This window comes from Coregonus lavaretus (assembly GCF_964263955.1).
Source record: "Coregonus lavaretus genome assembly, contig: HAP1_SCAFFOLD_575, whole genome shotgun sequence".
Taxonomy (NCBI): domain Eukaryota; kingdom Metazoa; phylum Chordata; class Actinopteri; order Salmoniformes; family Salmonidae; genus Coregonus; species Coregonus lavaretus.
This window is the reverse complement of record NW_028156223.1, coordinates 286,258-310,641: the sequence shown is the minus strand read 5'-3', so window position 1 is coordinate 310,641 and position 24,384 is coordinate 286,258. Positions and strand designations below refer to the sequence as shown.

The following is a 24,384-nucleotide window of genomic DNA, read 5'->3' as shown; positions in this document are numbered from 1 at the left end:
TTGGTTGTAGTCTTCCTCCACCTAGTGGTGGTTAACCAACATGCACCCACAGTGACTAGGCTCTACTACAGCGCAGCAAGATAAATTAACCACGAGTTTTAATACCTATGGGCCCTGGTCAAAAGTAGTGCACTATAAAGGGAATAAGGTGCCATTTGGAATGCAAAGTATGTGAGGATAGAGAGAGAACTGTCTTCATTTCAGCTTCTCTGGAGCTTCCCCCTATGTTATGGACAAGACAATAAACAGTGAATGTGAACACATAAGGTGCACTTGGATTATGACAACACTGCACGTGAAAAACTGCTACATTTATGGTCAAAGAATTGTCGATAGAGAGGGGACATGATGGCACAGTCAATTAGAAGAGTCTCTGAGATTAGTTCTATAGCAATATAGATCCTATTAAATTACTAGAGGGGCTATGTCATAAACCCTCAAAGGTCCAGAATGGGATGAAAATGGCATCCATTGTGGTCAAGGAGAAATCCAAACCAGTCTAATTGGAATGAATGGTAGTAGAGGCATAATCCTGATTTTACTTATGCAGGAAAATAAAACTAAAGGCATGTGATATATCGGAAATTGTGTAATAGAATTACTGTCAACCTAAAATATTGTCATATAATCATAAATACAGTTTATTTGGGTTTTAGACCATGTTCTGTAAAAAGCCTCTAAAATATATGTAAACAGACCATAAATGTCTACATTTTATGTTTTCTTGGAAAGCTGAGAGTGCTATTATATGATACAATATCAGTACTTGTTGCATTTACAACTTGTCTGTCCTATCATCAACTGATTTCAGCCGGTGTATGGCTGTGGATTGACTGGATTGTTTGAATAGAATGTTGGCATATTGGCAGTTAATTAGAAAAATTAATTGAATCATTCCTCTAAAACTGTCTGGCTAGCTAGCTAACACACATACAGTGCAGATAAATTCTTCAAATTCATTCTTTGGCACTATCTTATCACAGCACTCGCAAACCATGGTTGACCAACTCCCTGACCAAAATGCCTGACCTTTATCCCATCATTTATTTATTTATTAGACATTTTGCAGGATGAAATCTCTTGAGATGCATCTCGTTTTCAAGTGTCCAAAAAAAAAAAAACTAAACAAACAAACAATACTTAGTAACAAGAATAATATGGCAACTACATTTTAAATAAAAAAATTTAACGTACATTAACAGCATATAAAAGTTGTTGTACAACTACTAATAGGCCTACAAGTAATAAACTACTGCTCCAACTACCAATACAACTAATAAAACTAAGTACCTACAGTGAGGGAAAAAAGTATTTGATCCCCTGCTGATTTTGTACGTTTGCCCACTGACAAAGAAATGATCAGTCTATAATTTTAATGGTAGGTTTATTTGAACAGTGAGAGACAGAATAACAACAACAAAATCCAGAAAAACGCATTTCAAAAATGTTATAAATTGATTTGCATTTTAATGAGGGAAATAAGTATTTGACCCCCTCTCAATCAGAAAGATTTCTGGCTCCCAGGTGTCTTTTATACAGGTAACGAGCTGAGATTAGGAGCACACTCTTAAAGGGAGTGCTCCTAATCTCAGCTTGTTACCTGTATAAAAGACACCTGTCCACAGAAGCAATCAATCAATCAGATTCCAAACTCTCCACCATGGCCAAGACCAAAGAGCTCTCCAAGGATGTCAGGGACAAGATTGTAGACCTACACAAGGCTGGAATGGGCTACAAGACCATCGCCAAGCAGCTTGGTGAGAAGGTGACACAGTTGGTGCGATTATTCGCAAATGGAAGAAACACAAAATAACTGTCAATCTCCCTCGGCCTGGGGCTCCATGCAAGATCTCACCTCGTGGAGTTGCAATGATCACGAGAACGGTAAGGAATCAGCCCAGAACTACACGGGAGGATCTTGTCAATGATCTCAAGGCAGCTGGGACCATAGTCACCAAGAAAACAATTGGTAACACACTACGCCGTGAAGGACTGAAATCCTGCAGTGCCCGCAAGGTCCCCCTGCTCAAGAAAGCACATATACAGGGCCGTCTGAAGTTTGCCAATGAACATCTGAATGATTCAGAGGAGAACTGGGTGAAAGTGTTGTGGTCAGATGAGACCAAAATCGAGCTCTTTGGCATCAACTCAACTCGCCATGTTTGGAGGAGGAGGAATGCTGCCTATGACCCCAAGAACACCATCCCCACTGTCAAACATGGAGGTGGAAACATTATGCTTTGGGGGTGTTTTTCTGCTAAGGGGACAGGACAACTTCACCGCATCAAAGGGACGATGGACAGGGCCATGTACCGTCAAATCTTGGGTGAGAACCTCCTTCCCTTAGCCAGGGCATTGAAAATGGGTCGTGGATGGTTATTCCAGCATGACAATGACCCAAAACACACGGCCAAGGCAACAAAGGAGTGGTTCAAGAAGAAGCACATTAAGGTCCTGGAGTGGCCTAACCAGTCTCCAGACCTTAATCCCATAGAAAATCTGTGGAGGGAGCTGAAGGTTCGAGTTGCCAAACGTCAGCCTCGAAACCTTAATGACTTGGAGAAGATCTGCAAAGAGGAGTGGGACAAAATCCCTCCTGAGATGTGTGCAAACCTGGTGGCCAACTACAAGAAACGTCTGACCTCTGTGATTGCCAACAAGGGTTTTGCCACCAAGTACTAAGTCATGTTTTGCAGAGGGGTCAAATACTTATTTCCCTCATTAAAATGCAAATCAATTTATAACATTTTTGACATGCGTTTTTCTGGATTTTTTTGTTGTTATTCTGTCTCTCACTGTTCAAATAAACCTACCATTAAAATTATAGACTGATCATGTCTTTGTCAGTGGGCAAACGTACAAAATCAGCAGGGGATCAAATACTTTTTTCCCTAACTGTATAATATATACATACTTAAAAATATCTTCACATGCTGATGTTTCTATTAGCTAGTTAAAAACACAAACAGTTTGTTTTTAACATTTGAAAAATGGCTTTCTTAAATTCACTGTGATTTTTCCTAAGGAAAATTAGTCAAGTCAGTTGGGCCTTCGTATCTGAAAGCTCTTACTCCAACCTCATGATGTACCCTTGGAATTTGTAATTTCTGCTGTTGTCGAAAGGAGTTGTGTGAGTCTTGTAAAGTTAGGCATTCCTTAAATTTAAGTTGATACATTTAAAAATAAATTGGTACCAATGTCTTCTTTTTGGGAGTGACAGCCAATTTAGTGATTCATACATTGTGCAATGATGTGTCTTATAATGGCATCATAAGAAGGTTAATGTCCATTCTAGTATTCTAATTCCTAATTCTATGTCTGTAGCACCCTAATAATAGCGAGGTCACTTTATGAGGTCATTGTGAGGTCACTTCCTCCCTCTGGTCCACGTCCTACTGACTCCACATAGAATTAGAATGATCAGAACAGACATTCTTGATCAATGCAAACTTTGTGGCTTTGGATAAAAGTGCAGTCTGCTAAATGATCCTAGAGCTTTGTCCTTTCTACTCATTCTAATTATATGGCAAAAAGTCCTGCTCTGCCGCCATATTGAGTCAGACATAAAAAGTAGAAATCCAGTAGATTCTTTTGAGTTATGATGAGTCATTTCTCCTCGGTCTAACTGTATGTCACTTCCTCTTCTTCTTCCTCCACGGGCAGGTTGCCGGGGCAGGGCTCCATGGTTACTGCGACGGCCATTCCACTGCGTCCTAGCAACATGTTGGTGACGGACGTCCACTGGTTGGTGTCAGGGCAGTAACTTTCAACACTGGACAGAAACCCTGTGGAGTTAAAACCACCTGGAGGTAGGAGGGAGGAAGAGGGATGGAGGGGGAGAGAGGAAGAGGAATGGAGGGGGGGGGGGGGGGGGGAAGAGGGATGGAGGGGGAGGGAGAGGAAGAGGGATGGAGGGAGAGGAAGAGGGATGGAGGGGGAGGAAGAGGAAGAGGGATGGAGGGGGAGAGGGAGGGAGAGAGAGAGAGGGAAAGAGGATAAGTGAATCAAAGGCTCAGAGGCAGCAACATGGTATCTCGTTCTAAAGTTGGCCAAACTCTCCAGAGAGATGGTAGGTTTCTCCAGACTCACCCAGTACGAAGATGCGTCCCTGGTAGATGGTGACTCCGTGAGCGCTGCGGCAGTGCTGCATGGAGGCCACTGGCTCCCACACAGTACCTCTGGTTACACTGTACCTCTCCATGGAGCTGAGCTGGGTATGACCGTCATACCCTCCTACTGCATACAGGTACGAGTCCACACACACCACACCTATACACACACACAGAGGGAGACGTTATCCACAGGTGTATACACACACACACACACACACACACACACACACACACACACACACACGTGCGCACGCACACATACTCACCCAGTCCACTGCGTACAGTGGTCATGGGGGCAAGTTGGTGCCAGGTGTTGGAGTCAGGGTGGAACCTCTCTGCTGTGTTCCAGCGGTTCTGGCCGTCGAACCCCCCCACCACGTACAGAGACCCCCCACAACCTGCTACCCCCGCCCCTAGACGGGCTACTGACATGGGGCTCACAAACACCCAGCGGTTTGCCTCTGGGTCATACCTGGCAGAGAGAGAGAGAGAGAGAGAATTTATGGTGGTGGTTGTCTTAAAGCTGCAATATGTAACTTTTTGGGTGACCCGACCAAATTCACATAGAAATGCGAGTTAAAAAAAGCAAGTCTAAGAAGCAGTAGATCTGTTCTATGTGTTATTTCTATTCTTCCCGTTCTTAAGTTTCGTTTTTGCATCTTTTACTTTCGGATTTGTACACCAGCTTCAAACAGCTGAAAATACAATATATTTGGTTATGGAAAAGACATTTCACAGCGGTTTAGATGGTACAATGATTCTCTACACTATACTTGCTTGTTTTGGGGGAACTATTCAAAATTTTGCAACCAGGAAATGGTGGCGCGATTTCTGCATAGTGCAACTTTAATGCTCATTAGCATTGTTATCATCATCATCATGACCTGAGTGCATGGGACTGTAGGACCCATCAGTGTGAGCTAGATAGTATAACTAACCCAATGTATATGAGCAAGGTAACTTACAGTGGATTAACTAAAGCTACCAGCTTTGTGCGGTGTCTAGTAACAAGCTTTGTGGGAGGGTGGGAGGAAAGGAGAGCAGTGGCGAGGAAAGGATGGAAGGAAGGAAGGAAGGACACATCTCTGAGGTATTCTACCAGAGCCACGGATCCTGTAACGGCATTCCGGTGAAGATATTTTCCTACCGGTTAGCCGCACAGCAGCGAGTTGTAAAGCATTCCCAACCGGATTGACATTCCTTGGAAGTGGGCCCCAACACAGCAGGACCAAAAGCTGTCACACTAATTAGTCCCCCACCTTGGGCTCAGGAATTTCTACATTATCTTGGGGAATCTCGCTCTCTCTCACCTCCCCCCTCCTCACCTCTCCACAGTGTTATGATGTGTGGAGCCCTGGGACCCCCCTACGGCGTAAATGCTCCCGTCCACCACGGCCACCCCCACCCTGTTCCTGGGGGTGTTGAGGGAGGCGTGCTGGCTCCACTGGTTGGTCATAGGGTTGTAGCAGCACAGGGAACTGGACTCAGTGTTGTTCTGTAGGGACAGGTTCCTGCCTCCCACCTGAGAAAGAGGGGGGGAGAGAGGGAGGAATGGAGAGGGGGGGATTAGATAGACAGACAAGGCCGTAAAAAGCAAGGTGTGTGCGTACGTGCGTGTACCGTGTAGAGCAGGCCAAACAGCACACAGGAGCCCAGACCACTGCAGGGAGAGTCCATGTCAGCTAGCTTCAGCCAGACGTTCCTACCAGGGTCATAGGCCTCCATAGAAGACAGAGAGTGCTGCCGATACCTGGGATGAAACACAGGAAGATCAGACAGTACAGAACATGACCACATCAGGATTCTATCATCATACTCATATGATATCATATCATCTAATTATCTCATTGTATTGTATACTATGCTATACTATCCTACTACACCCCATCCCATCATATGGTTGTAGAGTACCCTCCAGCTACGTAGATAAGCTGTGTTCCACGGTGAGGCGCAGGGGGGAGGGGCTTCCTCAACGCCATTTCCTGGAATATCTTAGACAGGAAGTCTCTACATGAGTTGGCCTGGATTAAAGGAAGGAAGGAAGGAAGGAAGAAAGGAACATGAAAATAGAAAATGATAGAATTTGGTATTCCTCAATCTATAAATCAATCCCAGTAGCCGGTCATAGATGAATAAATGGTTTCATAGATAGTGACATGCCTTGCTGAGGATGGGGCAGGACTGGAGCTGTATCTTGATGAACTTGGGAGGCAGAGCATAGACGTGGAGAGCATTGAGCAGGGCGTGGAGATACGGCGCTCTGCTCTCCACATCCCAACGCACCCAGTCTGTACACGCCTTGTACACCTGTCACCAAGGAGCTCATGGTCAAACAGATGGTTATCTTGATTTTCACATAGAAATATGCATATAGGTGAAGTACAGTGCATTCGGAAAGTATTCAGGCCCCTTCCCTTTTTCCACATTTTGTTACGTTACAGCCTTATTCAAAAATTGATCAAATTCATTTTTTTCCTCAATCTACACACAATACCCCGTAATGACAAAGCGAAAACAGGTTTTTAGAAATGTTTGCATATAAGTGAAGTATAGAAATATACACCTCAGGATAAACAATATAATAGAATATAAATCAAATCTATACCTCTGACTCACAGAGCACCTTGAGGCTGTCCTGGCTGATCAGCTCCAAAAGCTGACAGTGAGACAGACTGAAGAACTCCTCCTCTTTGGTTACCTGGGGTAGGGACAATTAGACACGCAGTCAACACGCGTCACATAATCGCACACAAAAAACACAGTCCGTCAATAATCTATGTCATGACTAAGCACACTGTTTTTGTCTAACGTTAAAGCGAGAACAGCTGACGTCAGGGGACCCTTCACCAAACAACAGTTGCAGACTTCTCATGGTCTATACAACATTGATAGAACTTACCAGCCCCAAAATGAAACTTAATTGATCAAATGTTCTTGTTTTTACCTTGATTTCTAATTATGTGTCTCTTGTAAAGGTACTGCTTAACTGAGATGTGTGTATATAAGGAAGGGGTCTGAGCCTCAAAGTGCATTATATTTGAACAGGCGTCGTTACAGAATGAGGGGTGCTGTAGCTCTGCTGGTGTTGCTGTTCTGTCTGTCTGGGGCATGGACTCAGGAGGAGAGTGGAGGGGTCAGAGAGAGTGACATCACTCAACAGGGTCACAGTGCAGGGAGAGAGAGCAGGGTGAGTGAGGTTCAGATAGAGAGCCAAATGACTGACACATCAGAGACAACCAACGAACAGACGACTACACCACCTGACATCTGGACTGAGATGAAGGAGCTGAGAGACATGGTGCACAACCTGGGAACCATCGTGGTGGAGCAGAGAGAGAAGCTGAGGAACATGGAGGCCAGAGTGACAGCCAATGAGGCTGAGGCGAAGGAGCAGAGAAACACAGTAGTGGACCTTAGAAGCCACCATGGGGACGCTGAAGATAAAGAACCCAGGTGATTTAACACGTATGGTTGTAAAGGTGTAAATTGAAGGAAATAAGTCAGTCACAGTGTCCCACTGTTTATAATGACTTGAGGAAGGGTTAACATTGTTTCATGTTGGATGTGAAGTTACTGGTGACTCTTGGTGTGAATATGTCTGTTGTTTTCAGGCCTGGAGGCCAGACGGTTCCAATGAGAGCCAGGTGGAGGAGCTAATGTTATAGTAAAACGGATGTAAAGAACATTGCTTTTGGGTTCGGGATCAGTTAATTTCACTAAATCTACATTGCTGCTGAATTCCCTGTTCCACAAATATAATGTATTGAATACCACTGAGAACCTTCGAACCATAAAAGATACTGCAGTTTGCACTCTGTGAATGAGAATAGAAGAAAGTCATTTTATCAGTATCATCAAGTAATTCTACCGTTTTCTCTCCTGTGTTCACAGGCAAACCAAAGGTGGCCTTCTCTGCTGGTTTGAGCCACGATAGACCTGTAGGCGCCTTCAATAATGTCACCACCCTGGTCTACACCAGAGTCATCACCAACATCGGCAAGGCCTACGACCCGACAACAGGTAGTCACTTTACGGCCCAACCATATAGACTGTTTTTGACTGACTTTAGTTTAGGAGTTCAAACTATATTAAAACATGTATGCAAAATGTTCTTGTCCTCTGCTCCAGGTATCTCCACAGCTACAGTAAGAGGAGTCTACTACTTGAGATTCACTGCCATGAACAACTTTTCCATTGCCTTCAGAAAGTATTCATACCCCTTTACTTTTTCCACATTTTGTTGTGTTATGGTCTGAATTAAACATGTATTACATTGAGATTTTGTGTCACTGATCTACACACAATACCCCATAATGTCAAAGTGGAATTTTGTTTGTAAAATATTTTCAAAGTTAATAAGAAATGAAAAGCTGAAATGTCTTGAGTCAATAAGTATTCCATCCCTTTGTTATGGCAAGCCTAAATAAGTTCAGGAGTAAAACGGTCCTTAACAATTCACATAAGTTGCACGGACTCTGTGATCAATAATAGTGTTTAACATGATTTTGGAATGACTACCGCATCTCTGTACCCCACACATACAATTATCTGTAAGGTCCCTCAATCGAATAGTGAATTTCAAACACAGATTCAACCACAAAGACCAGGGAGGTTTTTAATGCCTCGCAAAGAAGGAAACCTATTGGTAGATGGTTAAAAATAAAAATAAACAGAGATTGAATATCCATTTGAGCATGGTGAAGTTATTAATTAGGCTTTGGATGGTGTATCAATACACCCAGTCACTACAAAGATACAGGCGTCCTTCCTAACTCAGTTGTCGGAGAGGAAGGAAACGGCTCAGGGGTTTCACTATGAAGCCAATGGTGACTTTAAAACAATTATGGATTTCAATGGTTGTGATATGAGAAAACTGAGGATGGATTAACAGCATTGTAGTTACTCCACAATACTAACCTAAATGACAGAGTGAAAAGAAGGAAGACTGTACAGAATAAAAAAGTATTTGATCCCCTGCTGATTTTGTACGTTTGCCCACTGACAAAGACATGATCAGTCTATAATTTTAATGGTAGGTTTATTTGAACAGTGAGAGACAGAATAACAACAAAAAAATCCAGAAAAACGCATGTCAAAAATGTTATACATTGATTTGCATTTTAATGAGGGAAATAAGTATTTGACCCCTCTGCAAAACATGACTTAGTACTTGGTGGCAAAACCCTTGTTGGCAATCACAGAGGTCAGACGTTTCTTGTAGATGGCCACCAGGTTTGCACACATCTCAGGAGGGATTTTGTCCCACTCCTCTTTGCAGATCTTCTCCAAGTCATTAAGGTTGAGGCTGACGTTTGGCAACTCGAACCTTCAGCTCCCTCCACAGATTTTCTATGGGATTCAGGTCTGGAGACTGGCTAGGCCACTCCAGGACCTTAATGTGCTTCTTCTTGAGCCACTCCTTTGTTGCCTTGGCCGTGTGTTTTGGGTCATTGTCATGCTGGAATACCCATCCACGACCCATTTTCAATGCCCTGGCTGAGGGAAGGAGGTTCTCACCCAAGATTTGACGGTACATGGCCCCGTCCATCGTCCCTTTGATGCGGTGAAGTTGTCCTGTCCCCTTAGCAGAAAAACACCCCCAAAGCATAATGTTTCCACCTCCATGTTTGACGGTGGGGATGATGTTCTTGGGGTCATAGGCAGCATTCCTCCTCCTCCAAACACGGCGAGTTGAGTTGATGCCAAAGAGCTCGATTTTGGTCTCATCTGACCACAACACTTTCACCCAGTTCTCCTCTGAATCATTCAGATGTTCATTGGCAAACTTCAGACGGCCCTGTATATGTGCTTTCTTGAGCAGGGGGACCTTGCGGGCGCTGCAGGATTTCAGTCCTTCACGGCGTACTGTGTTACCAATTGTTTTCTTGGTGACTATGGTCCCAGCTGCCTTTAGATCATTGACAAGATCCTCCCGTGTAGTTCTGGGCTGATTCCTCACCATTCTCATGATCATTGCAACTCCACAAGGTGAGATCTTGCATGGAGCCCCAGGCCGAGGGAGATTGACAGTTATTTTGTGTTTTTTCTATTTGCAAATAATCGCACCAACTGTTGTCACCTTCTCACCAAGCTGCTTGGCGATGGTCTTGTAGCCCATTCCAGCCTTGTGTAGGTCTACAATCTTGTCCCTGACATCCTTGGAGAGCTCTTTGGTCTTGGCCATGGTGGAGAATTTGGAATCTGATTGATTGATTGCATCTGTGGACAGGTGTCTTTTATACAGGTAACAAGCTGAGATTAGCTCGTTACCTGTATAAAAGACACCTGGGAGCCAGAAATCTTTCTGATTGAGAGGGGGTCAAATACTTATTTCCCTCATTAAAATGCAAATCAATTTATAACATTTTTGACATGCGTTTTTCTGGATTTTTGTGTTGTTATTCTGTCTCTCACTGTTCAAATAAACGTACCATTAAAATTATAGACTGATCATTTCTTTGTCAGTGGGCAAACGTACAAAATCAGCAGGGGATCAAATACCTTTTTCCCTCACTGTAAGTAATACAGCACAAAATGTGGCAAAGAAATTTACTTTTTGTCCTGAATACAAAGCGTTGTGTTTGGGGCAAATCCATCACCGAGTACCACTCTTCATATTTTCATGCATGGTGGTGGCTTCATCATGTTATGGGTATGCTTGTCATCGGCAAGGACTAGGTAGTTTTTAGGATAAAAAACCCGGAATACAGCTAAGCACAGGCAAAAACCTAGAGAAAAATATGGTTCAGTCTTTCCAACAGACACTGGGGGACAAATTCACCTTTCAGCAGGACAATAACCTAAAACATAAGGCCAAATCTACACTGGAGTTGCTTACCAAGATGACATTGAATGTTCCTGAGTGGCCTAGTTACAGTTTTGACATAAATCGGCTTGAAAATCTATGGTAAGACTTGAAAATGGCTTTCTAGCAATGATCAACAACCAACTTGACAGAGCTTGAATAATTTTTCAAAAGTATAAAATGGGCAAATATTGTACAATCCAGGTGTGCAAAGCTCTTAGAGACTTACCCCAAAAGACTCACAGCTGTAATCATTGCCAAAGGTTTTTCTAACAGGTATTGTCTCAGGGGGGTGAATACTTATCTAATCAAGATATATGAGTGTTTTATTTTTCATTAATTTTTACTAAATGTTAGAATTCTTTTTACACTTTGACAGAGTATTTTGTGTAGATCAAATTACAATTAAATCCATTTTAATCCCACTTTGCAACAACGAAATGTGGAAAAGGTCAAGGGGTGTGAATACTTTCTGAAGGCACTGTACATGTACAAGAATGGTCAGAGAATCCTGCATATTTACCACCTCAAACCTGATGATAAGCATAAGCACATTTCTAATGCTTTCACTCTAGAACTGATGAAGGGGGATATACGGTGTACATGTGCATCCCTACATTGTGGAAGCTCTGGGATTCCTACGAAAACCATAACACCTTCAGTGGCTTCCTGCTCTTCACAGTGTAAGAACATCATGGATGCTGTAATGGTCTCGAGTGTAGAGTCTGTATGTCAGGGCCTCTTGGAGCCAAAATGGCTCCTCTAACGTCTATCAATAAAAGGCAGAATCATCTTTGTCTCGTTGATGTTTTATAGTCTTTATGACATCCTGATAAAATAGCTCATGTGTACAGCAATATGACAGCTGTTCGACAAACAGCAACATTATTTTGGCCCAAATCCAACCCACATCTGAAAGGTTACTTCAGGTGACTTCAGACACAGAGCCAGCCACATTGGCTACATTATGCGGGTGAGATACAAAGTGTGTGTGTGTGTATGTATGGTTCCTACCTCGTTGAAGTGTGTGTTGATGTACTCGCGGCTCCTCAGGTGCAGCTCAGTGCAGCCAATCTCCTCAGCGAAGCGAGCGATGCCGATCACGTTGGCAGGCTCCAAGTTTTTAGTGAGGTAGTCACAGCAAGCCTTAGCCACGTCTTCTATCTGGTACCTGACACACACACACACACACATTTTAGACATGTTCAATGAGGTAGTCACAACACGCCTTAAAAGTACAGAAGGATTCATCATATAAGACACCAGGAAGCACTTTATATATAGACCATCTACCAGTCCAATTATTCATGTCACCACATAGTCTCTTACCTCAGGGCGGCCAGTAGGACGTGCAGCACACACTTCTCCCCCACAGTGATGCGTGAAGTGTAGGCGAAGTCAATGAGCCTCCCTACCACCAGGGGGCAGACATCACGTAGCGTCACCTCAGAGGCGTGGCACTCCTTAAAGCTGCTGGTGAACATGGCTTTGAAGTAAGGGCTGCATGACGCCAGCACCACTTTATGCACCTGGTGGGGGAGGGGAGGGGTGGCCAATCTTATACATGTGGGTGGGGTGCAGGCTTTTACTCCAACCAAGCAGTAAAACACCCGATTCAACTAATAAAGTATTTGACAGCCTCTTGCTTTGATAAGCAAACCCCTGGGGTAAAGCGCAAGGTTAACGCTGTATTTTACAGTCAAGTATCACCTTACACAGCTTTTTATAGTATAGTAGGAACAAAGAGCAGCCCTCTCACCTTGAAGTCAGCGGTCATGTCCTTATAGGTGACGTGGAGGGTGATGTCACACAGCATCTCGTGCCTTCTGAAGTCCTCCATGGCCTGGAGGGCTCTGGAGGGGTGGGTCTCTATGGTGTAGTCCAGGTAACCAGACCCCCGCATAGACGGCACCGCGATGGCAGAGAAATCTGCATCCCTGGTGAGGCGCTTCTTCCTGGGGCACAGCATCCTGACCGATGGGGGGGTGGAGGGTGGAGGTTGTGGGAGTCTGTCTGTTTTAGGGATTAACCAATCAATGGACTAAGCATTGATTTTCCCTGAATCCCCCACGTCGAATTTTGCACCCGATGAATTCTTATTGAATGATTGTAACACAGTGCATAGTGCATAGTCACCCTCAACGCGTGATACTTATCGATACTACTAAACGTTCAGGAGGAATGGGATTTTCCACCCAGTATCTGTTATTACAAATCAAAGTCCTATACAAGTAACAGCCACGTATCCCTCCATTTGTCCGATTTGATTATTAGAACTTCCGCATCCATCACTGTTGGCCGTATTTCCTCGAGAGTCAATGTGTTGATAATATTTTCACCTCTCTAGCGTGGCTATCTAGTGACTACCCTGTTACAACACACACATCATCGACGCAAGTCAGTCAGATATCACAGAATAAACCGGTCATGTTACTGAGATTACTGATTTAATCCAAAGACTTCTAGTTCAGTCCAGCAATTCCAATTTCAGTCCAGAGATTCACATTTTTGTCCAGAAAGGCATAAATTAGTCCATATTTCAGCTTTTGGTCCTGATATTCCTGGTTTAAGAACAATTCCTATTTGGTCCATGGAGTTCTAGTTTAGTCCAGTGATTCCATTTTTAGAGCAGATATTCCTGATTTAGTCCATGAGATTCCAGCTTGGTCCTCTGGTGTTGGGCCTCCAGTTGTGGGGTTCCGGGATGAATCATTGGTTGGCCATTCTTCACTTGTTGTCCCCTAAATCCATGATGTCTAAGATAGCGACATCAGGGATGATCTGGTGGCTTCTGTTAGTCTGGGAACAAATTAAGAGAATAAAGTCAATAGGAGAGGTAGCATGTGTGTATCCAATGGAGTGTGTGTATATCAAATGTTTTAACGTATCCTTGAAAATTTGCTTTGGCATACCTAATGAATAGAACACAGCTTTGGTGACACCCCTGTCTCAAAAACACATGTTTTTCACCTCTTAAACTTTTTGAAAATGAAGCTTTTCCTCTCGACCGTGCCATTCTGCTCGTAAAATGATTACGAACTTTACCCTCTTCATGTACACTGAACAAAAATATAAACGCAACATGCAACAATTTCAAAGATGTTACTGAGTTACAGTTCATATAAGGAAATCAGTCAATTGAAATAAATTAATCAGGCCCTAATCTATGGATTTCACATGACTGGGAATACAGATATGCATCTGTTGGTCACAGATTCCTTAAAAAAGAGATAGGGGCGTGGATCAGAAAACCAATCAGTATCTGGTGTGACCACCATTTGCCTCATGCTGTGCAACACATCTCCTTTGTATAGAGTTGATCATGCTGTTGATTGTGGCCTGTGGAATGTTGTCCCACTCCTCTTCAATGGCTGTGCGAAGTTGCTGGATATTGGCGGGAGCTGGAACACGCTGTCGTACAAGTCGATCCAGAGCATCCCAAACCTGCTCAATGGGTGACATGTCTGGTGAGTATGCAGGCCATGGAAGAACTGGGACATTTTCAGCTTCCAGGAATTGTGTACAGATCCTTGCGAAATGGGGCTGTGCATTGTAATGCTGAAACATGAGGTGATGGCGGCGGATGAATGGCACGTCAATGGGCCTCAGGATCTCATCACGGTATCTCTGTGCATTGAAATTGTCATCGATAAAATGCAATTGTGTTCGTTGTCCGTAGCTTATGCCTGCCCATACCATAACCACACCATGGGGCACTCTCTTCACAACGTTGACATCAGCAAACCGCTCGCCCACATGACGCAATCTGCCCGGTACAGTTAAAACCGGGATTAATCCATGAAGAGCACACTTCTCCAGTGTGCCAGTGGCCATCGAAGGTGAGCATTTTTCCACTGAAGTCGGTTTCGACATCGAACTGCAGTCAGCTCAAGACCCTGGTGAGGATGACAAGCAAGCAGATGAGCTTCCCTGAGATGGTTTGTGACAGTTTGTGCAGAAATTATTCGGTTATGCAAACCCACAGTTTCATCAGCTGTCCGGGTGGCTGGTCTCAGATGATCCCTCAGGTGAAGATGATGTGGAGGTCCTGGGCTGGCGTGGTTACACGTGGTCTACGGTTTTGAGGCTGGTTGGACGTACTGCCAAATTCTCTGAAATGACAGCTCTGGTGGACATTCCTGCAGTCAGCATGCCAATTGCACTCTCCCTCAAAACTTGAGACATCTGTGGCATTGTGTTGTGTGACAAAACTTGTATTGTCCCCAGCACAAGGTGCAACTGTGTAATGATTGTGCTGTTTAATCAGCTTCTTGATATGCCACACCTGTCAGGTGAATGGATTATTTTGGCAAAGGAGAAATTCTCACTAACAGGGATGTAAACAAATGTGTGCACATCATTTGAGAGAAAGAAGCTTTTTGTGCATATGGAAAATTTCTGGGATCTTTTATTTCAGCTCATGAAAGATGGGACCAACACTTTACATGTTGCAATTATATTTTTGTTCAGTATAAACATGAAAAATTGCTCTTGGGTAAACTATATGAGACCTCGAGCATAGTTTCACTTCCTTATGGCTTATAAATAGATGAGAGGACAAACAATCATACCAGAAATGACATAGGCCTAGTGTGGTGTGTGTCACCCTAGAGCTAGCCTGATCACAAGTCACAAGACCTAAACCCACAAGCCAAGAGAGAGAGGGGGGAGAGAGTGTGTCCCCTGGTATTGAACTCCTGATCTGGCTTAACGGGTTTTAACACACCAGAACTAACCCTGTCGACACAGCAAACAGTGTGAAAAATCTACAGAGCTTCAACTACTGAAACAAAGTTACACCGCTGACTTATATGCTATACAATGTAACAAATACTAGTTGAAAATAAGATGCGGTTTTATAGTACACACTGTTCAGACACTGTGATAGTAGCCAAAAGTTAACCATTAACAGACTCAACAGTGGTTGTGTCCATGTGTAACAGAACCAACAAGAACACACAGTGCTGTTCTATCACTGAGGGTTGCATCTCATTACTTTCAAGTGGCTTCCTCTCCTCAGCTCACCCCCTTCATCATTTAACAATCTGACTAGAGGCTGGCTTCCTCTCCTCAGCTCACCCCCTTCATCATTTAACAATCTGACTAGAGGCTGGCTTCCTCTCCTCAGCTCACCCCCTTCATCATTTACCAATCTGACTAGAGGCTGGCTTCCTCTCCTCAGCTCACCCCCTTCATCATTTAACAATCTGACTAGAGGCTGGCTTCCTCTCCTCAGCTCACCCCCTTCATCATTTACCAATCTGACTAGAGGCTGGCTTCCTCTCCTCAGCTCACCCCCTTCATCATTTAACAATCTGACTAGAGGCTGGCTTCCTCTCCTCAGCTCACCCCCTTCATCATTTAACAATCTGACTAGAGGCTGGCTTCCTCTCCTCAGCTCACCCCCTTCATCATTTAACAATCTGACTAGAGGCTGGCTTCCTCTCCTCAGCTCACCCCCTTCATCATTTACCAAGCTGACTAGAGGCTGGCTTCCTCTCCTCAGCTCACCCCCTTCATCATTTAACAATCTGACTAGAGGCTGGCTTCCTCTCCTCAGCTCACCCCCTTCATCATTTAACAATCTGACTAGAGGCTGGCTTCCTCTCCTCAGCTCACCCCCTTCATCATTTAACAATCTGACTAGAGGCTGGCTTCCTCTCCTCAGCTCACCCCCTTCATCATTTAACAATCTGACTAGAGGCTGGCTTCCTCTCCTCAGCTCACCCCCTTCATCATTTAACAATCTGACTAGAGGCTGGCTTCCTCTCCTCAGCTCACCCCTTCATCATTTAACAATCTGACTAGAGGCTGGCTTCCTCTCCTCAGCTCACCCCCTTCATCATTTAACAATCTGACTAGAGGCTGGCTTCCTCTCCTCAGCTCACCCCTTCATCGTTTAACAATCTGACTAGAGGCTGGCTTCCTCTCCTCAGCTCACCCCCTTCATCATTTAACAATCTGACTAGAGGCTGGCTTCCTCTCCTCAGCTCACCCCCTTCATCATTTAACAATCTGACTAGAGGCTGGCTTCCTCTCCTCAGCTCACCCCTTCATCATTTAACAATCTGACTAGAGGCTGGCTTCCTCTCCTCAGCTCACCCCCTTCATCATTTAACAATCTGACTAGAGGCTGGCTTCCTCTCCTCAGCTCACCCCTTCATCATTTAACAATCTGACTAGAGGCTGGCTTCCTCTCCTCAGCTCACCCCCTTCATCATTTAACAATCTGACTAGAGGCTGGCTTCCTCTCCTCAGCTCACCCCCTTCATCATTTAACAATCTGACTAGAGGCTGGCTTCCTCTCCTCAGCTCACCCCCTTCATCATTTAACAATCTGACTAGAGGCTGGCTTCCTCTCCTCAGCTCACCCCCTTCATCATTTAACAATCTGACTAGAGGCTGGCTTCCTCTCCTCAGCTCACCCCCTTCATCATTTACCAATCTGACTAGAGGCTGGCTTCCTCTCCTCAGCTCACCCCCTTCATCATTTACCAATCTGACTAGAGGCTGGCTTCCTCTCCTCAGCTCACCCCCTTCATCATTTAACAATCTGACTAGAGGCTGGCTTCCTCTCCTCAGCTCACCCCCTTCATCATTTAACAATCTGACTAGAGGCTGGCTTCCTCTCCTCAGCTCACCCCTTCATCATTTAACAATCTGACTAGAGGCTGGCTTCCTCTCCTCAGCTCACCCCTTCATCATTTAACAATCTGACTAGAGGCTGGCTTCCTCTCCTCAGCTCACCCCCTTCATCATTTAACAATCTGACTAGAGGCTGGCTTCCTCTCCTCAGCTCACCCCCTTCATCATTTAACAATCTGACTAGAGGCTGGCTTCCTCTCCTCAGCTCACCCCCTTCATCATTTACCAATCTGACTAGAGGCTGGCTTCCTCTCCTCAGCTCACCCCTTTCATCATTTAACAATCTGACTAGAGGCTGGCTTCCTCTCCTCAGCTCACCCCCTTCATCATTTAACAATCTGACTAGAGGCTGGCTTCCTCTCCTCAGCTCACCCCCTTCATCATTTAACAATCTGACTAGAGGCTGGCTTCCTCTCCTCAGCTCACCCCCTTCATCATTTAACAATCTGACTAGAGGCATTTACAACATGGTATTAGCAATGTCATAGCATGCCTCTAAAGTATCCACGCAATGCTGCTTGACACCGTTATCCATGTCAATAAAATCATTTCAGCCTAGAGGTTCCATGCTGCGCAACCAAACATGGTCTGCAAATTAAACATGAACTGCCAACAAAGCAGTTCTCTAACTTGATAACATCTGTTTTGTCAGTGGGATCAAAACAATTGTTCCACTTCAGTTCAATTGGATTTGAGGAAAATTGTGAATTTTTCATAACAGGATGTGCACATGTACAGTACACACACATACACACACACACAAAGAGGCGACAGAGGAGAGGCATGTTTCAACACTATGCCTAATGAGAAGGTGGTTCTGACAGACAGGTGCCTCACTACAACACTCATAGAATAGGATTGTTTGTGTGTGTGTGTCACTATTTTACACTGTCATAAAGGTATCTGGCACAGACATATTTGACTACAAAGAAAATATTGTTTCCAAGAACATTAAAGTCAACATACAAGTCATACAATGATTAGACAATATATCAAACCATAGGCCCTAAAGATTAACAAAGTTACTGACCTGAACCCAGTTGTTACATAATAACTTCCTATGCAGGGGCAAGGTTAAACTGATAAAGTGCACATAATCTGGAACCACTCAAGAGTATACTTATAATGCTAATGTAAACATGCAAAATCAATACCTTCATCTTGTTTATGTTCATTCACAATCATGATGACTCACTCCATAAAAGTCAGCTATATTCTCCTTAATAATGAACGTATTCCCTTGAGATTGTAGTTATTTACACTAATCAGAATGTTTATATAGACTTAGTTCTCGAACGCATACATTTCTCTAAATTGTTCTCTGCTTCAAGGGCCCCCTACGGGCTGGGAACCGGGGCTTCAGACCCTGTAAGCACCTGCATTAATCAGTCCCTGAATACGCACTATGCAGCTGTTGCAAGAGCTCATTTTCACTGGCTGTCCACTGGTGGCAAAAACAATGATTGATAGGCAGCTTAAACTTCTTCAATTCAACCTAAGATGTCCAGGCAAGTTTAGATTGAGATCTATGAGCGGGAGTTAGTCATGCGTGGCGCTCATCTTCTTCTTAATCAGTTTTCACTTCCTTTTAGACTGGAGTGCATTCAACAACAATAGGACATGTCAAAAGTAAAATATTACACACACTGATGTAGCCTAGCCTACATGCTCAAACCAGTAGATACTCACCTCTCCTGCTTTATTATCTCTTAGGCTACAGGGATTTATTCCAAAATAGTAGTTTTCAACTAGTGTTCTTTTCGCGGTTAAGGACACAGAAAACAATGTGGCTACGACACATTCGGCTCACTGACTGTCAGTATGGAAATAAGGCTGTCAAACAGCCGACGCAGTTGTCCTTTGATGACGCAACCGCGTAGGCCTTATGTCCGCACAAAAACAAAACTTGCCACTTCACTTAAATGGCATCGCACCTATAGAATAAAACGAGTGATTTTTTCCGACACATTTTAGAAACATTCAGATGCACAATACCTCGTTTGAAGGTGGCTCCTGTGCTTTGTGCGCATAAACGCTGCGCGCTTCGCCTTGACGAGGGGCTTTCATATCACAGCAAATGTATTTTATGCACGCTGCACGATTTCTACATCACCATGACTTAGCAACTTCAACTTCATAGCTGCATAGCCCAGCAGCATAACTTCATTACTGACGCTCGGCAAGTAAGCACAAAACAACAATAACAGCATTCCAAGAAATTAACCAGATTACCCGACGATAATAACGCAAGATATGCCAAGCCTGCGCAGTTTAGCGTGGCTGGTAGGCTATCTATGACAGACATTTATACGCTCAAAACAAATAAACGCCCATATCCTAAGGTCCTAAACAGTTTCCTTGAGTCATAAATAAATATAGTGCTCTAGGCCTACTCAATAAAACACGCAGTACCTCATATTGAAAGTCAGTCAAATAGATCACGAAGTGTGTGTGTGTGTGTGTGTGTGTGTGCAAGGTCAGCAGTTTACGAACAAAGACACTGTACACATTGCTATGTGGATATGGGGATGCATAGTTTGATGGAACAGTATCATCAGAAAGTGCTGGGTGGTGGCACATTCTGATGTGGATGCATCATCTGATGGAACGGTTTAATGGAACACCATGGTGTTTGCTTGCATGCATTTCCCCTAAGAATTCCAGCCACATTCTCGACCTAGTGGTTGTGTATCCGTATTCGGTTCGTTCAATCAATGATTTGTCAATATGCATGATAGGATCACTAATAAACGTAGCTTGTGTGATGATGTATATTTATCTAAACCCCTATCTGTATCTGTAATTATAATGTCATTGTCATCTGAACATAGTGAAATGACTGTGGGCAGGCGTGTGTGTGCATTTGTTTTATTGACAGTACTGATAGGAGAAAGTAAAGTGAAACTACCATAGCACGGTGACACAGCAGAATGGCTGCATCTCAATCTATCTGAAGAGGATTCCTTTCTTGGGCTTCCTCTCGTTTCATTTCCTTCATCTGCACTTATGTGAAAGGATTGGACAGTTGAAAACAAATTCCTACTTTATTTATAATATCCCTCCCCCATTTCTAACCTTAAGGTAAGTGTGTATTATTCACTATGTATTATAAGCTGTTTGAGGAAGGGAACGAGTGGACCCAAAGGTCCCTAGCTCGAATCCCGCCTCAGCCAATAAATAATATTTCTAAACAACCACTAAGTGTTATTATTTATCACATTAGAATTTAAGATCACCTAAGTTAATGGAATGATCATGGTATCATAATCATAACATATAGAAGTGTTATTCTAATGAGGTTGGCTTATTACTGTACTATACTCCCACTACATTGTTTATTGAATTAGTATCTTCAATTATCAGTTATCTGTTGCGGTTTCTTGTGGACTGCATATTACCTGATATAATTATAAATACATCACATCTCACTGGGAACAGACGTCACTTCAACGTCTATCCCACGTTGGTTCCACGTCATTTCACTGAAATGACATGGAAACAACGTTGATTCAACCAGTGTGTGCCCAGTGGGATGTATGACAATTTCCTCTGAGAGCCACATACACGGAGTGTACAAAACATTAGGAACACCTTCCTAATATTGAGTTGTACCCCCTTTTGCCCTCAGAACAGCCTCAATTAATTGGGGCATGGACTCTACAAGGTGTCGAAAGCGTTCCACAGGGATGCTGGCCCGTGTTGACTTCGATGCTTCCCACAGTTGTGTCAAGTTGGCTGGATGTCCTTTGGGTGGTGGAACATTCTTGATACACATGGGAAACTGTTGAGTGTGAAAAACCCAGCAACGTTGCAGTTCTTGACACACTCAAACCCAGTGGAGTAAAGTACTTAAGTAAAAATACTTTAAAGTACTACTTAAGTCGTTTTGTGGGGTAGAGTGGCTTGCGAAAGTATTCACCTCCCTTGGCATTTTTCCTATTTTGTTGCCTTACAACCTGGAATTAAAATTGATTTTTTGGGGGGTTTGTATAATTTGATTTACACAACATGCCTACCACTTTGAAGATGCAAAATATTTTTTTCTTGTGAAACAAACAAGAAATGAGACAAAAAAACAGAAAACTTTAGCGTGCATAACTATTCACCCCCCCAAAGTCAATACTTTGTAGAGCCACCTTTTGCAGCAATTACAGCTGCAAGTCTCTTGGGGTATGTCTCTATAAGCTTGGCACATCTAGCCACTGGGATTTGTGCCCATTCTTCAAGGCAAAACTGCTCCAGCTCCTTCAAGTTGGATGGGTTCCGCTGGTGTACAGCAATCTTTAAGTCATACCACAGATTCTCAATTGGATTGAGGTCTGGACTTTGACTGGGCCATTCCAAGACATTTAAATGTTTCCCCTTAAACCACTTGAGTGTTGCTTTAGCAGTATGCTTAGGGTCATTGTCCTGCTGGAAGGTGAACCTCCGTCCCAGTCTCAAATCTCTGGAAGACTGAAACAGGTTTCCCTCAAGAATTTCCCTGTATTTAGCGCCATCCATCATTCTTTCAATTCTGACCAATTTCCCAGTCCCTGCCGATGAAAACATCCCCACAGCATGATGCTGCCACCACCATGCTTCATTTTCACTGACACCCAAAAGTACTCGTTACATTTTGACAGGAAAATGGTCCAATTCACACACTTATCAAGAGAACATCCCTGGTCATCCCTACTGCCTCTGATCTGGCAGACTCACTAAACACAAATGCTTTGTTTGTAAATTATGTCTGAGTGTTGGAGTGTGCCCTTAGCTATCAGTCAATTAAAAAACATTTTTTTATTGTGCTGTCTGGTTTGCTTAAATATAAGGAATTTGAAATTATTTATACTTTTACTTTTGATACTTAAAACCTCTACAGGATCGGTGTCCCTATACCGGGACGGTTGTTGCTAACGTGCGCTAATGTGACTAGAATGATGTTGTAAGTAACAGCAAACTTTCCAGGACATAGACATGTCTTATATGGGCAGAAAGCTTAAACTCTTGTTAATCTAACTGTGCTGTCCAATATCTCTGAGGGTCCCAGAGATAAAATGTAGCATAGTTTTGTTTGATAAAATCAATTTTTATATTCAAATGTAGGAACTGGGTTCTACAGTTTGAACCCCTGCTGTCTCTGGCTCCACACCCACCCACCCCACCCGGCCATCTAGATGTGTGAAAGTTAGTGTATAAGCTAATGATCCATCATGTATGACATTCCTGGGAGTGTGTAAACTTACATTTTTCATTACCATATCATTTTTGTATGTTCTCTATAGTTATGTAGTTGAAAATGTATCAGTTGACCAATTCGGCACATTTGGGTAGACTTGATACAAAATATTGTGCAGTATTGCAATGCTTCACTGGATCAGTCTGAAACTTTGCACACACTGCTGCCATCTGGTGGCCAAAATCTAAATTGCGCCTAAACTCCTATATGATATTATGGCCTTTCTCTTGCATTTCAAAGACAATAGAACAAAGAAATTAATAGAAAATGCATGTTTTTTTGTTTGTATTATCTTTTACCAGATCTAATGTGTTATATTCTCCTACATTAATTTTACATTTCCACAAACTTCAAAGTGTTTCCTTTCAAATGGTATATTTACTTTTACTCAAGTATGACAATTGAGTACTTTTTCCACCACTGCTCAAACCGGTGCACCTGGCACCTACTACCATACCCCGTTCAAAGACACTTAAATGTTTTGTCTTTCCCATTCACGCTCTGAATGGCACACATACACAATCAATGTCTCAATTGTATCAAGGCTTAAAAATCCTTCTTTAACCTGTCTCCTCCCCTTCATCTACACTCATTGAAGTGGATTCAACAAGTGACATCAATAAGGGATCATAGCTTTCACCTGGTCAGTCTATGTCATGAAAAGAGCAGGTGTCCTTAATGTTTTTTACACTCTGTGTAATTGAGTTATTAAAAGTGAAGAATGATTGTTCTACAATCTAGAAACATTATTATATATTTATTAATGACAAATGTGAAATGTTAGAGCTGCTTTAGAGCTGTCAAATCCACAAGTGGCTCCTTGTGTTACCTCCACTGTTCTATTGTAGGCTATAGGCCCTTCTCCCGATTACACTGATAGGCTTTAAATCCCCCCATCCAAATGAACATGAAAATTATGCAATAGCCTACACTTTCCATTGCCAGTTTGAACTTCTAACACGGCAGGGATAATAACCCACTGGGCACAGACGTCAATTCAACTGCTATTTCACGTTGGTTCAACATAATTTCATTGAAATGTGGAAACAACATTGATTCAACCAGTGGGTGCCCAGTGGGAAGGAAGGGAGTGGTTTGTGACACACAAGAGCAACCGCGGGTTAACGCTCGCTCCGACTGAATCAAGTCTCTAATTTTAGAAAGAAGATAAAAAGGTCTGGAGTATGGAAACTAGTGATGCGTTGCCACTTATCAAACCAATCAAGTTTTTTGCATAGGTGGAGTTGGCTGGCAGCAGACTGGGCTGTGGGTGAAGGAAGCAGGTTGGACTGTAGTGGGAGCAGCCTGGGTGGGGCTGGCAGCAGGTTGGACTGTAGTGGGAGCACCCTGGGTGGGGCTGGCAGCAGGTTGGACTGTAGTGGGAGCAGCCTGGGTGGGGCTGGCAGCAGGTTGGACTGTAGTGGGAGCACCCTGGGTGGGGCTGGCAACAGGTTGGACTGTAGTGGGAGCAGCCTGGGTGGGGCTGGCAGCAGGTTGGACTGTAGTGGGAGCAGCCTGGGTGGGGCTGGCAGCAGGTTGGACTGTAGTGGGAGCAGCCTGGGTGGGGCTGGCAGCAGGTTGGACTGTAGTGGGAGCAGCCT

The 24,384-nt window shown here is 43.6% G+C and overlaps 1 protein-coding gene across 4 annotated transcripts; it reads right to left on the bottom strand.

Moving 5' to 3' along the window:
• Positions 1–2,824: 2,824 nt before the first annotated feature.
• keap1a (kelch-like ECH-associated protein 1a) lies at positions 2,825–19,907 on the bottom strand. Of its 4 annotated transcripts, XM_084200600.1 has the most exons (13): positions 14,901–15,661; positions 13,830–14,813; positions 12,677–13,716; positions 12,247–12,446; positions 11,932–12,088; positions 6,718–6,810; positions 6,273–6,419; positions 6,024–6,133; positions 5,733–5,862; positions 5,438–5,634; positions 4,379–4,584; positions 4,090–4,269; positions 2,825–3,803 (listed from the first exon to the last, which is right to left on the bottom strand). In XM_084200600.1, the coding sequence occupies exons 3-13, from the start codon at positions 12,884–12,886 to the stop codon at positions 3,622–3,624; spliced, it is 1,812 nt and encodes a 603-aa protein (XP_084056726.1). In that variant the 5' UTR covers positions 12,887–13,716; positions 13,830–14,813; positions 14,901–15,661; the 3' UTR covers positions 2,825–3,621. The 4 variants fall into 4 exon arrangements, with proteins under 4 accessions (XP_084056726.1, XP_084056725.1, XP_084056724.1 ...); XM_084200599.1 differs by lacking the exons at positions 13,830–14,813; positions 14,901–15,661 and adding an exon at positions 19,558–19,907; XM_084200598.1 differs by lacking the exons at positions 13,830–14,813; positions 14,901–15,661 and adding an exon at positions 19,252–19,551.
• Positions 19,908–24,384: the final 4,477 nt, after the last annotated feature.

Excerpts from the sequence above, each read along its gene's own strand:
- keap1a (XM_084200599.1), bottom strand. The coding sequence starts at position 12,886 with ATGCTGTGCCCCAGGAAGAAGCGCCTCACCAGGGATGCAGATTTCTCT. Across the intron at positions 6,811-11,931 it reads TCAACACACACTTCAACGAG|GTAACCAAAGAGGAGGAGTT; the intron begins GTAGGAACCATA and ends TCCCTACCCCAG. Across the intron at positions 5,635-5,732 it reads TGTTTGGCCTGCTCTACACG|GTGGGAGGCAGGAACCTGTC; the intron begins GTACACGCACGT and ends CCTCTTTCTCAG.